The sequence below is a fragment of the Penicillium arizonense genome (genome assembly GCF_001773325.1).
Source record: "Penicillium arizonense strain CBS 141311 chromosome Unknown PENARI_contig097, whole genome shotgun sequence".
Classification (NCBI taxonomy): Eukaryota; Fungi; Ascomycota; class Eurotiomycetes; order Eurotiales; family Aspergillaceae; genus Penicillium; species Penicillium arizonense.
This window is the reverse complement of record NW_019173374.1, coordinates 1745-12785: the sequence shown is the minus strand read 5'-3', so window position 1 is coordinate 12785 and position 11041 is coordinate 1745. Positions and strand designations below refer to the sequence as shown.

At 47.2% G+C, this 11041-nt stretch overlaps 3 protein-coding genes across 3 annotated transcripts; 1 reads left to right on the top strand and 2 right to left on the bottom strand.

Annotated features, from left to right (window-relative positions):
• Positions 1-431: 431 nt before the first annotated feature.
• PENARI_c097G00208 (uncharacterized protein) lies at positions 432-915 on the bottom strand (the record flags this gene model as incomplete). The annotated part of the gene is made up of 3 exons (XM_022637812.1): positions 432-507; positions 613-630; positions 689-915. Coding segments are annotated over 3 exons (321 nt in total), but the record flags the coding sequence as incomplete, so codon positions are not given.
• Positions 916-6255: 5340 nt separating this feature from the next.
• Positions 6256-6440, bottom strand: PENARI_c097G07189 (uncharacterized protein; the record flags this gene model as incomplete). The annotated part of the gene is made up of 2 exons (XM_022637815.1): positions 6256-6343; positions 6400-6440. The coding sequence occupies 2 exons, from the start codon at positions 6438-6440 to the stop codon at positions 6256-6258; spliced, it is 129 nt and encodes a 42-aa protein (XP_022482332.1).
• Positions 6441-7708: 1268 nt separating this feature from the next.
• On the top strand, positions 7709-9451 carry PENARI_c097G02017 (glycoside hydrolase family 76 protein; the record flags this gene model as incomplete). Its single annotated transcript, XM_022637813.1, has 3 exons — positions 7709-7796; positions 7855-8549; positions 8657-9451. 3 exons carry the CDS (start codon positions 7709-7711, stop codon positions 9449-9451), a joined length of 1578 nt encoding a protein of 525 aa, XP_022482330.1.
• Between the last annotated feature and the right edge of the window lie 1590 nt (positions 9452-11041).

Below are 11041 nucleotides of genomic sequence, written 5' to 3'. Positions count from 1 at the left end.
ACACTGACGGCCGTCAAGTTTGGGCTTGTGGATCGTGTCTGGACCTTTGCAAATCCTTCATTTCTTCTCCGGGCCATAAATAGAACCTCCTTCATCTACTGCCCCGTGGGTCGTCGCTGGGACCTGCGATCAGTACCAGCATCTGTCTAAATTCACGCGTGGTGTTTGACCGGTTCTTCTGGTGCTATTTATCTCCAGAGACTCATCAGTGTGATAGTAGCATTACAATGTTTGAGAAACGTGGAATTCGCGGTAGATGTAGTCGAAGCAGCGCGTATCCATCGTGTTCAATCGAGTGAAATGCAACTAATCTCCAGCCACGCTACCTATTGACGACTGGGATTCTTTTGGGGGGTGGACACCCCCTCTGCCTTGCACTGCGCTTCCAAAAATGGTTCCACGAAATCCCACTTTTTCATAAGAACCTGCACCTTCTTTTTGAGAGCCTCGACTTCCCCTTCCAAGTATTCAATTTTCCTCCGTGCGCAGTCTTCATCTTCTCGAAACCTGTATTGTCTTATTAGTCTTCCTCTTCTTCGCGTACAGGCCCGGACCCAGAATGAAGGAGAGGGTTAAAGTGTAGCTCTAGCGAAGCCCGTCAAACAAACATACCTCACTCGCCGAATTGGCCTGTGGTCGTTACGTTAGTCATAAAAATGATGCTAGTCGTACTGTGCATGTCACTTACTGGTTGGCCGCATTCGCATGCGCCTGGGGACGTCTCTTGAGAGAGTCTTTCTCGCTCGCAGCTTGTCTCTTCTTGACGGGATCATGTGCTTCATCGTGAGGTTCATCGTCCTCGGGGCGGTCAGAAGACTCAGAGTCTATCGAGGACTCTTCTGCCAGCGCCTTTGACAATCGGGCAGCAAAACTCCCCATTCTGCGCTCAGTTCGTCGCTGCGAATGGTCGTACATTGCAGAGGGTTGTAAAGGGGAGAGAAGGGATGTTACTAATGATGCCGTGTGAAAACCATGATACCAGGAACGCGCTGAGTCATCGTGGATGAAATGAGGAACTCTCCTTAGAGTTTTTGGGTGGCAAAAATCAAAGGACGTCGACTTGTTGAAGAGACCCAGCAGAACAAGCCGTTGAATGGTTGGACACAGTGCAGAAGACACTTTGGATACATGTTAGTGAGAACAATAACTCAACGCCTCAGCATTGAGTTTCTTTTGTGAGGGCACCAGTACGTTGAAGGTATTCATTCCCCATCAACGCATGTATTTGAGACGAAAAACTTACATGAACCAAGCCGCGGTACTGTGCCCCTCGGCAACCCAGGGCAACCACGGGCATAATGGGGGTGTGAATCTGTCCGAAACGTTGAAAATCACGAAAACATATGCAACCCTTCGTTGAACGATTTCAACTCTTGAGCAGCCAGATGGTGAGTGTCGCTAGCAGGTGCGCAACTGGTTCCTTGGTAGAGACGTAGCCGAAAAAGTATAAGAGGGGCGGGATTCCCAGCCCAAAAACTCAGGACTTCTGTCCTCACACTTTGGTCTTCAAACTTTGACGCATCAAAGTTTCCCTATCTGCCTGCGGGCTTGAGAGGTTCCGTGACCACGGCTGTCGCTGCCAGCGACGTAAGAATGTGCTCCCTCGCTGCCCTGAGCCCCGCGAGTGTAAAAATGTGCTCCCTCGTTGCCCTGAGCCCCGCGAGTGTAAAAATGTGCTCCCTCGCTGCCCTGAGCCCCGCGAGCGTAAAAAGGTGCTTCGCAGGATAGGTCTGCGTCAACAACAATCCTCGCAGGGGAGGTGCTGCGTCAACAAGACTACCTCGCAGGGGGCCGCTGTGATGACAAGTGAGACCCGCAGGAGACCGCTGCGTTAACAAGTTCTCTGCAGGAGACCGCTGCATTACCAAGTTCTCCGCAGCCTAGGTCCTGCGTCAACAAAGCGCCTCGCAGGGACATCTGCGACACCAAGAGCCTCTAGCCCGTGCAGGCACCTCTTCGTGGTGTTAGGGACCAGTATTCGAGCATTCCAAGAGTATTCGATGAAGCAAAGACCTGCCCAACATCTTCATAATCTGTTTCGTATTCCCAAGAAGCACAATTGGATAGATAGAACGAATATAGATCGTCCCAAAATCAATCACCAAGTCGTAAGATTCAAAATGGGCTTCCCTCGTTAGCGACCCGTATTCCTATTCATTCTGCCTTTTCCGCAGTCCGATGATCCCGTCGCTGCTGCAATGGAAAACGGCATTTCTCATTCAGGTTTAGAGTAAACAGAGATGTTACGCGGGTATGTTTGTTTTGATAGAATGCTTGTCCTGACGAGAGTTGAATTGGTGAGAGTTGATGTGTTGATGTGTTGACGTTGATAAGTGTTGAGGTTGATGTGTTGACGTTGATAAGTGTTGAGGTTGATGTGTTGATGTGTTGATGTGTTGATGTGTTGAGGTGTTGAGAGTTGATGTTGATGTGTTGATGTTGATGTGTTGATGTTGATGTGTTGATGTTGATGTGTTGATGTTGATGTGTTGACGTTGATAAGTGTTGAGGTTGATGTGTTGATGTGTTGATGTGTTGATGTGTTGATGTGTTGATGTGTTGAGGTGTTGAGAGTTGATGTTGATGTGTTGATGTTGATGTGTTGATGTTGATGTGTTGATGTTGATGTGTTGACGTTGATAAGTGTTGAGGTTGATGTCTTGATGTGTTGATGTGTTGATGTGTTGATGTGTTGATGTGTTGATGTGTTGATGTGTTGATGTGTTGATGTGTTGATGTGTTGATGTGTTGATGTCGATGTGGTGAAATGTGTGTAGCGAAACATCACTTGTAGTGAATGGTTGGGCGGTGAAGGGAGGGGTGGTCCACGTCTCATGGAGGCAGCGCGGTTTCTTGCCGTGTCACCCACATTATAGAAACTTCAATTGCATTTTTTTGATTCCGCAAAGCAATTTTGATCCCTGTGGGTCACGTCTTGACTATGGCCTCCAACTCAATTGAGATGATCCAATTCAAGAATTGTCCAACTATGATCACGCAATATACTGTACACTCAAGATCAGAACTACGAAGTGTAGAGCCATGTGATGTATCTCGAAAATCCGAATCATGGGTTCAATTGAAGATGATTATGCGATAGGCTTAGTCTCTTGCGTCGCCAAAGAAATTGCGTGAGATGACTATTGCTAGTCACTCGAACCTATTCTACACTAGAATGCCTACATCGTAGAGCCATTGCGAGAGTGAGAGTTTCTTTCTCTCGAGGTTAACATTTCATTGGTAGCTTTGGCTCGTGAATATATGATTGGCTCCAACAGGTAGGAGCCCGTCGCAAATTTGTGAATAATTCCCCGTCAGTACTTCCGATTCATAGTCCACCCAATGTCTCGTAAAAGTCCACTACAGCGATGAAGAAACGGTCGTTACTTTTCCGTGAGGCATATTCCCCACTACATGCGATAAATCATGCTTCGCTGCTGATATAGCATGATTAAATTCCGATCGGGGCCCAACGAGCCATCTGAAATCAGAACTGGTAAAGACACTCTCCACGACCACCGCTCAGGACCTAGTGATATTTCTACAGGGGTGTTCTCATCTACGTGTGACCCTGCAGGCATCCGCTCAAACTCCTCCCCAAGCAAAGATAACATGAGCGCTGATTAGGGTAGATAATTCAGTATAGGCTGTACGGTGTTGAAATATATGCCTAGACAGTGGTATCTTGGCAAAAAGTGTATGTCAATGAAATGAGATGTTTTAATTCTGACTCTCCGAAGAGGTACTTCTACAGCTATTTGTAGTAGTAAAAATACAATAAGCGAGAGTGCGACGGAACTGCAAGAGTTCCATGGTACAAAACATCCAATAAGCCCTATATGGTCGTTGCGCATGAATTTAGAGATGTTGAGGCCTCAGGGTCACTGAGCCAATACCTCAACATACGGGACATTCAAAGGCCCTACAACCCGAGGGCCCTTGTGGTGCTGTTACAGACATTAAACCCACCTTCACGGTGAATTGCCCAACAGTGATATGCCAGATATCGTCTTGGGAGCGATGTCAAATACATCATAGATGATCAAAGCACAGTGAGCTCAGAGACGTAGAGAAATCGGTGATTTGCTGGCAAGACCTGCTTGCGCCGCCAGTTACGATATGTTAGACGACGGTCTCAATGGACGAAGGATACTGGATAACTTGACTGACCTCCAGCTGCTGTGACATTCAAGGTGTATGGGCTTTGCACGTAGTGCCCGGTCTTGGATAGAAAAGACAGCCTTAGGAATCAAATCACCAAGCTTCTGTCTAACAGGGAAATGACAAACAATCCTGATAGCATGCAGCTCCCTGTATGTCCGAGTGGTTCCCGCTCGCTCGCACATATCGACGAGCTCAGCAACGCTGAGAGGAATAGGGGTCAAGGGACTGTATCATATGTTGTCCTTAGGTCATGGGTCCTCTCAATCGTTTGGCCATCCTCGGTCTTGTCCATCGATTTGAGGCTGACATGGCTATTGTTAGTTGATTCGGCTAGGAATGATGGGACTCTCGCCTCACATTCTCCATACAAGCAGACTCGACAGTACGAAGATACGGCTCTATCAAGACAAACCATCGGCTCCTCTCGGTGTCTTCGGAATTTTAGGCTCGAAAGACGCTAGACGCTATCTGAGGACAATGATGGTCACTCACTGGACGCCAGGGATCCAAGCCGCAAGTAGGCCATCCTATGAGAGGGTTCAAATGCCGGGAGACAGACACGCTATGCGCTCCATTGGGTCTGCATCAGGTAGGCATACCAACGCATGATCTGATAAAACCAGTCGACTGGGGGAAGGTCGAGCTAGCGACTCGTCCATGTCACCAGTAGTCATGTGGAAAAACAGAGCATACCATGGTATTGGTGTAGGGGAGGTCGAGCAGATTTGCTCGCTTTGCATTCGAGTGATGGGAATCCCAGGGCGTCTTCCTGTGGTGAGACCAGAGTCAGCAAGTGTTGATTCAGTTGGACAAGGTGTTGTACTTTACGCCGTTCATGAAGACTCCGAGTGTATGCTTGAGACAGATAATCAACAAGATTTGTGATCATACCTGGTAACCAACTAGATCACTGCCAATGGTCGGCTGCTATGGTGGACAGATATTCGCATAGTTACTTTGACTAGCTAACCCAAATCTGCTTCTTTAATCGGCTGGCATAGGTGACATGGTACAGTAGACCTGGTGTGAATCACCTTCTCATAAGCACTTTCTAGCTTGTCGGCCCACGATGCATCCATAGATGTCAGTACAGTGGAAATTTCATTAGGGTTGAATGGAAGAACTTATCAGGTGCCTCAAGCCGAGGGCCTGATCGACTTTGTACAGCAAGTGGCAGTATAGTGGAACGAATTGCTGAGGGGAGAGGACGTATTTATAGGCTTCTCAGCTCCTGTCGCGTACGTGCTCTGCCAGGTAGCAAACTTTGGACACAATGCCTATCCTAAGTGAGGCCTATTGCAACCCATGCCCCCGTTCTACCGCAACTATTTGCACCGAATTACTTGGTGCAATTTTAGATGCTCACCGAGAAAACATGCTAGGGTCAAGTAGAGAATGAGTCAAAGTGACTCGGTTAAGAAACGTTGGCTCACTATTGAATTTACGGTCTTAATATTGAGGCAATGGAAGCTGTTCATTCTTTGATTTTACCAAGAGCGCTCACATTTTCATATAAGGAATACGGAAATTTTCTGGCCTCGCTCGAGTGTTGATTGTCCGAGCTGTGTGTGGTTCTGTCCGTCTAGGCTGCGGAAGCGTCAGGCCGCGGTCGCGCGGGCGCGGGCGGGGCAAAATTGCATAGATCAAAATGCCGTATTACTGATTCCATACTCAAATGAAACTGTTGGTATCACCAGCTAGGTAACGTGTACACAGTTAAGTGGACAGTGTATATGCTTCCAAAGCAAAAGTCAATTGATTGATGTAAGATAGATGTGTCCTTTCAGTCAGGTCGGGTTCCAAGATATCCCTTAATCCCATGCTCCGATACGGGGCAGTCACAACACCGGAGCTGCAGCTCCGTGCAAGAATGCGTACACCAAGCAAGGGATGTAATCCCTCCGCTGACAGAAGGATATATCCCGACAGCAACAGCAAAGAGACAATTAAGCTATTCGGTAAATTTACTGTTCACTTGTTGAGTCTTGGTTTCGTGAGTACATCAGCATGTGAAGCCTTCCTTGGTCTTTCAGAGCGGTCGGGGAATGCATTCCTATCCAGAAGACTTCGATAAGCTCTGTGAACTGCAGCTCAGGATTGGGTGGCAATGAGGTACTTCTCAGTGGGAGTAAGGTCTTTGGGGGCATCGAGGTAGTGCTGGCACAGAGTGGCCATCACACTGTTTTTGGCAGAGAACTTTGGAGGCGACCCTCGGAGGAGTGCAGCACGGCATACAGAGCACAGGTTCCAGTAGCCGTCACACCAGCTGCAGTCATCAAGTAATCTTTTTAATGGCAGGGTAATGGGATCATCTTCAAGAATTCGCCGTCTATCAGTGCTAGGGACGAGCTTGCGGTAAGCGGCACATATAAGGCCTCAGGATGCAAGTTCAGGCTTCTTTTCGAAGCGAGCTAACGTATTTCATATGCGAGCCGCCCACCCAAGCGAGCCGCCCACCCAAGCGAGCCGCCCACCCCAAAACACCGTAGCAAATGCGATATATTCTACACTTATATCTCAACAACCACCTCTTAATTATATTTCATTGCTTACCGATAGCTATTGATAAGACGTAATAGCGCTGTGCTTCAATTTCAAGGAAATCAAAAAGCCATATTATCATCATTTCAAAAAATTACTCAAAAATACACTGCTATGAGCTATAAATGTATATATCTCAATCACGAAGTCATAGAAGTCCTCCGAACTCCAAAAAGAGGCTATATATCACCTGAAAAGCATTCTGATAAGAAGAAAAATACTCGTAGGCCAGGGTTGTTGAGATATAAAGCTGTAATTTATCGCATTTACTACGGTGTTTTGGGGTGGGCGGCTCGCTTGGGTGGGCGGCTCGCATGTGAAATACGTTACGGAATGCTGGATGTGGGATTGAGACACGGGATACGGGAGCGCCTCTGAAGCATGTACACGGCAACCATGCTCTTGGCGTACAAAGTGTACACCACTTTTGAATACAAAGGAAGAATTGCAAGTGTTACAGATTTGAGAACTTCAAGTTTCCGGTATATGAGATAATGTGTAGTTGACTTGGCAACTGGTCGAGAATAACAACTCCCTAGGAATGTTAAATTAGAAGGATACCATAGTTACTGTACAGAACACTATCATAGCATACAAACCGATACAAATCATTACAGGCTCTGAATCACATCCCTGGATCTAATTACTGTAAATTACGACAGAGTCAGACCAACTGAGCTGTCTGTATTTTATTCTAGTTTTTGTATTGCTTTCAATGAGCACCCCAGCTATTCAATTCAGTTTGGTATTTTGAAATAAAGACTGCCAGTTATCGTATTGAAGGTTAAATCAGGTGGCACGACTCCCTCGAAACCACCCATACCACGAGGACGAAATACTTCGTGGAAAAGATGGGGCCGAGGGCATACCGATGATTGGATAGCAGGTAAGGGTGTAATGCGTCGTGTAACGTAGAACATCCGGCAAGGCATTGTTTATTTGATCCCTATTTAACGTCTCTACTTCGTGTTATTTCTAAATCATCTACGTTCGCCTTATTGCTATGATTTATCGCCACCTAGGCTACGCGGCATGTTTACTGAACAGCCTCGTAAGAGTCTCTGCTATTGATTTAGATATCAACAGCACAGGTATGTTACTAAGTACGAAAGTGTCACATAGGTTAGCGCATGAACTAACAGGGTCCAGAATCAATACAGAATGCTGCGATAATCCAAGTCACCAACCTTCTCAGCAATTCCACCATCGACGGCAGCGTCAACCCCCTAACCGATGATCCTTTTCACGGTGTAAAGGACGAGGCAACCATATACATGACCTTGATTCCATTCTGGAACACGACCAAGAACAGCAAATACAACAATCTCGTCATTGATCGTATGAACAGCCAAAGATCAACAATATTCAATTCGAGCTACAATTCAACCAACACAAAACCAAGCACCGCTATCTGGGGTCTAGCAGCTATGGCCGCCGCAGAAGTAGACTTTCCGACCAATTCGTCGGAATCTTGGTTTAATTGCGCTGTAACTTTGCACAGCAAAGTCATGTGGAAAAGCGGTCAGTCTTGCACCGACGGGCTTGCGCCGGACTCTCCAAACCTCATCGGGCAACAGTTTGGGTACTTTACTGGGATCTATTTCCAACTAACTTCGCGACTTGCTTATGCTTCGTCGGGGGGGCATCGACGGTTTTTTGCTGATCGGGCTTCGGCTGTTTGGTTGTGGAGTGTCAATAATCTCATTTTGAACGAGAGCGATTGGACGATTAATTCCCTTGTTGCTGGGACAGATAACGATACCGCTTGCTTTGTATTAAAGGATTGGAGGTTAGCATCCTCTTATGGATTGTGGCTAAGCGGCGCTGCGTATATGTTCAAAATGGTGAGTTGCCTCCGCAGAAAAGTTCTCCTTGCCTTGCTTTTATGGTTCTCCCCTTGTTCCATTTGTCGTCCAGGAAGTTCTGTAAAGCGCTGACAAGATATGTACAGACGGACACCGACTTATGGAAAACAAGAGTCGAAGGCCTATTGGACAAAACCTTAACATCATTTTTCACTCGGAACATGATAGTGGAAGTAGGGGATCTGGTTGATGGACTTGGTGCGGTGGAACAGGCCAAATATTCAACAGAGGCAGGTAAAGGGTTCTTAGCCCTATGGCTTGCGAGTGTATCAAATTTGATGCCGGAGGTCGCCGACAGGATCGATGCTAAACTACGCAGCACAGCCGTCACGCTAGCACAGCAATGCGGTGGGTCAAGCAATCATACTGTATGCGGCTCAGACTGGACCTCTTCTAATTATGACGACTCCCCCAGCTTCGGGAACACACTGAATGTCGTGAATATCCTGGTGTCGAATCTGATAATTTCAAAAACTGCCGGCAGTATTGCAAATAAGACGGAAAACGGCAGTGGCGGTGTTTCCAAAGCCAACGACACGTCTACTGGTGGCGGTGACAGTGGTACAATCTCTGACGGTGCAATCGCGAGTGCAGTTGTTGGCAGTGTAAGTGGTGCCGCAATCATTATTGGCGCTATCTCCTGGGGCTTGCGCAAATGGAAAGACCAGAGTTATGACGCCGTTCGAAAGGATGAGCCTGGCAAAAAAGAATACACCAGTGGGCAACATTCACACCCTGCTGAGGATTTGTATGGCCATATCCGTGCTACTGATCAAGTGCAAAGGAGGCTGGTTCAGGAGCTACCGAATAATGTTATTGGGGAATTGCATGAAGAGGCTGCTACCACACTTTCGAGCAATGTGCGACATGAACTGGCCTGATGTACCGAAGTTACTACGTACTCTAATGTGTATATAATATATCTTTTGGTTCAAGTGGAAGTGTTAAAGTAGCTGTACATACTCTCATCGCATACACCAATATTTCTCCAACGAGATCGTACGCTAATTCTGCTTCTGTAACCCTCCTCAATTAATCTGAGTTGACCGTTATCAGATTGACCAGCAGTATCTTCGTTATCATTGGACGCCAATTGAAGTAATGGATTTCATGCTCAGCCGAATCACGTCGATCAGTGCCAATCTGGGGTAACTCATTATCCTGAGTCGTATAGGCCTGTCTTCACTTGCAACGTAAATACCAAAACAGCGATACAATATATGATCTCGCTACCTTATCAATCAACAAAGTGCCTCAAAGTACCCACCTATTGCTAAGGAAGATTTTTGCCAACAGGGAAATTGACGCGTCAATTTTGCGCAAAACCTTGAGAACCGACACACCTAGAATAATAGGCCTGGGGGATATTAAATGAATGAAAAGAAACAGAGCCAGAGACCTTGTCTACTTAATATTGTTTTATGCGAAACAGTGATTGAACGGTGATGGCCAGATTGACGTAACGCCAGACACGGGCGGGGTCAAACCAGTTCCTCTCCGCCATGGGACTTCTCTTCTTTCATGTAAATTGCAGATTTGCGGAATGTTCCCAAATTTTACACCGTTTGTAATCCAGCGGCGGAAGTTGTATTGTCCAATATTATCCCCAAACATAGTATCTTGACTCAGCTCTGGCGTGAGCTCGGTATTCGCAAAAGACCCATCGCTGAAAGCGAACGAAATGGCTTGGGGACAATACTGTATGACACTAAAAGCAAACATGCTTTTCCTCCTATGCCTGTTTCTATTCCACAGTCCTAGCGGTTGAGGTCAAATGTAGGTAGAAGTGAGTCTGGCCGCCAAGATTTGAGAACCAAAGAGGACAAAAAAGTGAACATGTTTTTGATCCGTCCTGTATATCCGCTTACAAGACGGCAAAAGGCGCGTGACGAGCCCACTTGTGACAAGGAATTGCACGGTTGTATTAGGAGACAGCTTCGTGCAGACAGAGAGAGGTTGAGGCACTCCGTCGTTCAGTGTGTGAAGGCGGTGAAGGGGAAGACGCGATGGAGCGCGTCGGCCCCTTGGTTTTATCTGACTCGGCGGGAATAGATTACTCGCCACAAGAATTGTCGCGGTTGGCGATGGGCTGGCTGCTCCTGCAATGGCATAGAGATGTCAGTGGTGTTTGTGTCTCCGGCACAGAGTTGACACAAATCATCGGACCCGGCGCAGCAGGAGGCGTGATATTGCACTCACCGCGTCGTGCACAACGAACGTCTGGGGCTTATGCATCCTGCTGTTTGCCCGCGGCCTTAGTTTGCAGTATTTCACATAGGACATGTTGCATGGTTTGAAGTGANAGGGCCAGAAATGGCGTGTAAGCCATGACCCTGCGCGGAGCACTGACGGAGAGCTGGTTCGGACTCAGTCTGGTGCGCTGTCAACGGTTTCCTGTCCATCGTTAGCTTGTCGATCGGCGAAGCAATGCTTGACTCACATGTTCTGAAAGACGACACGGGAAAGGGCAC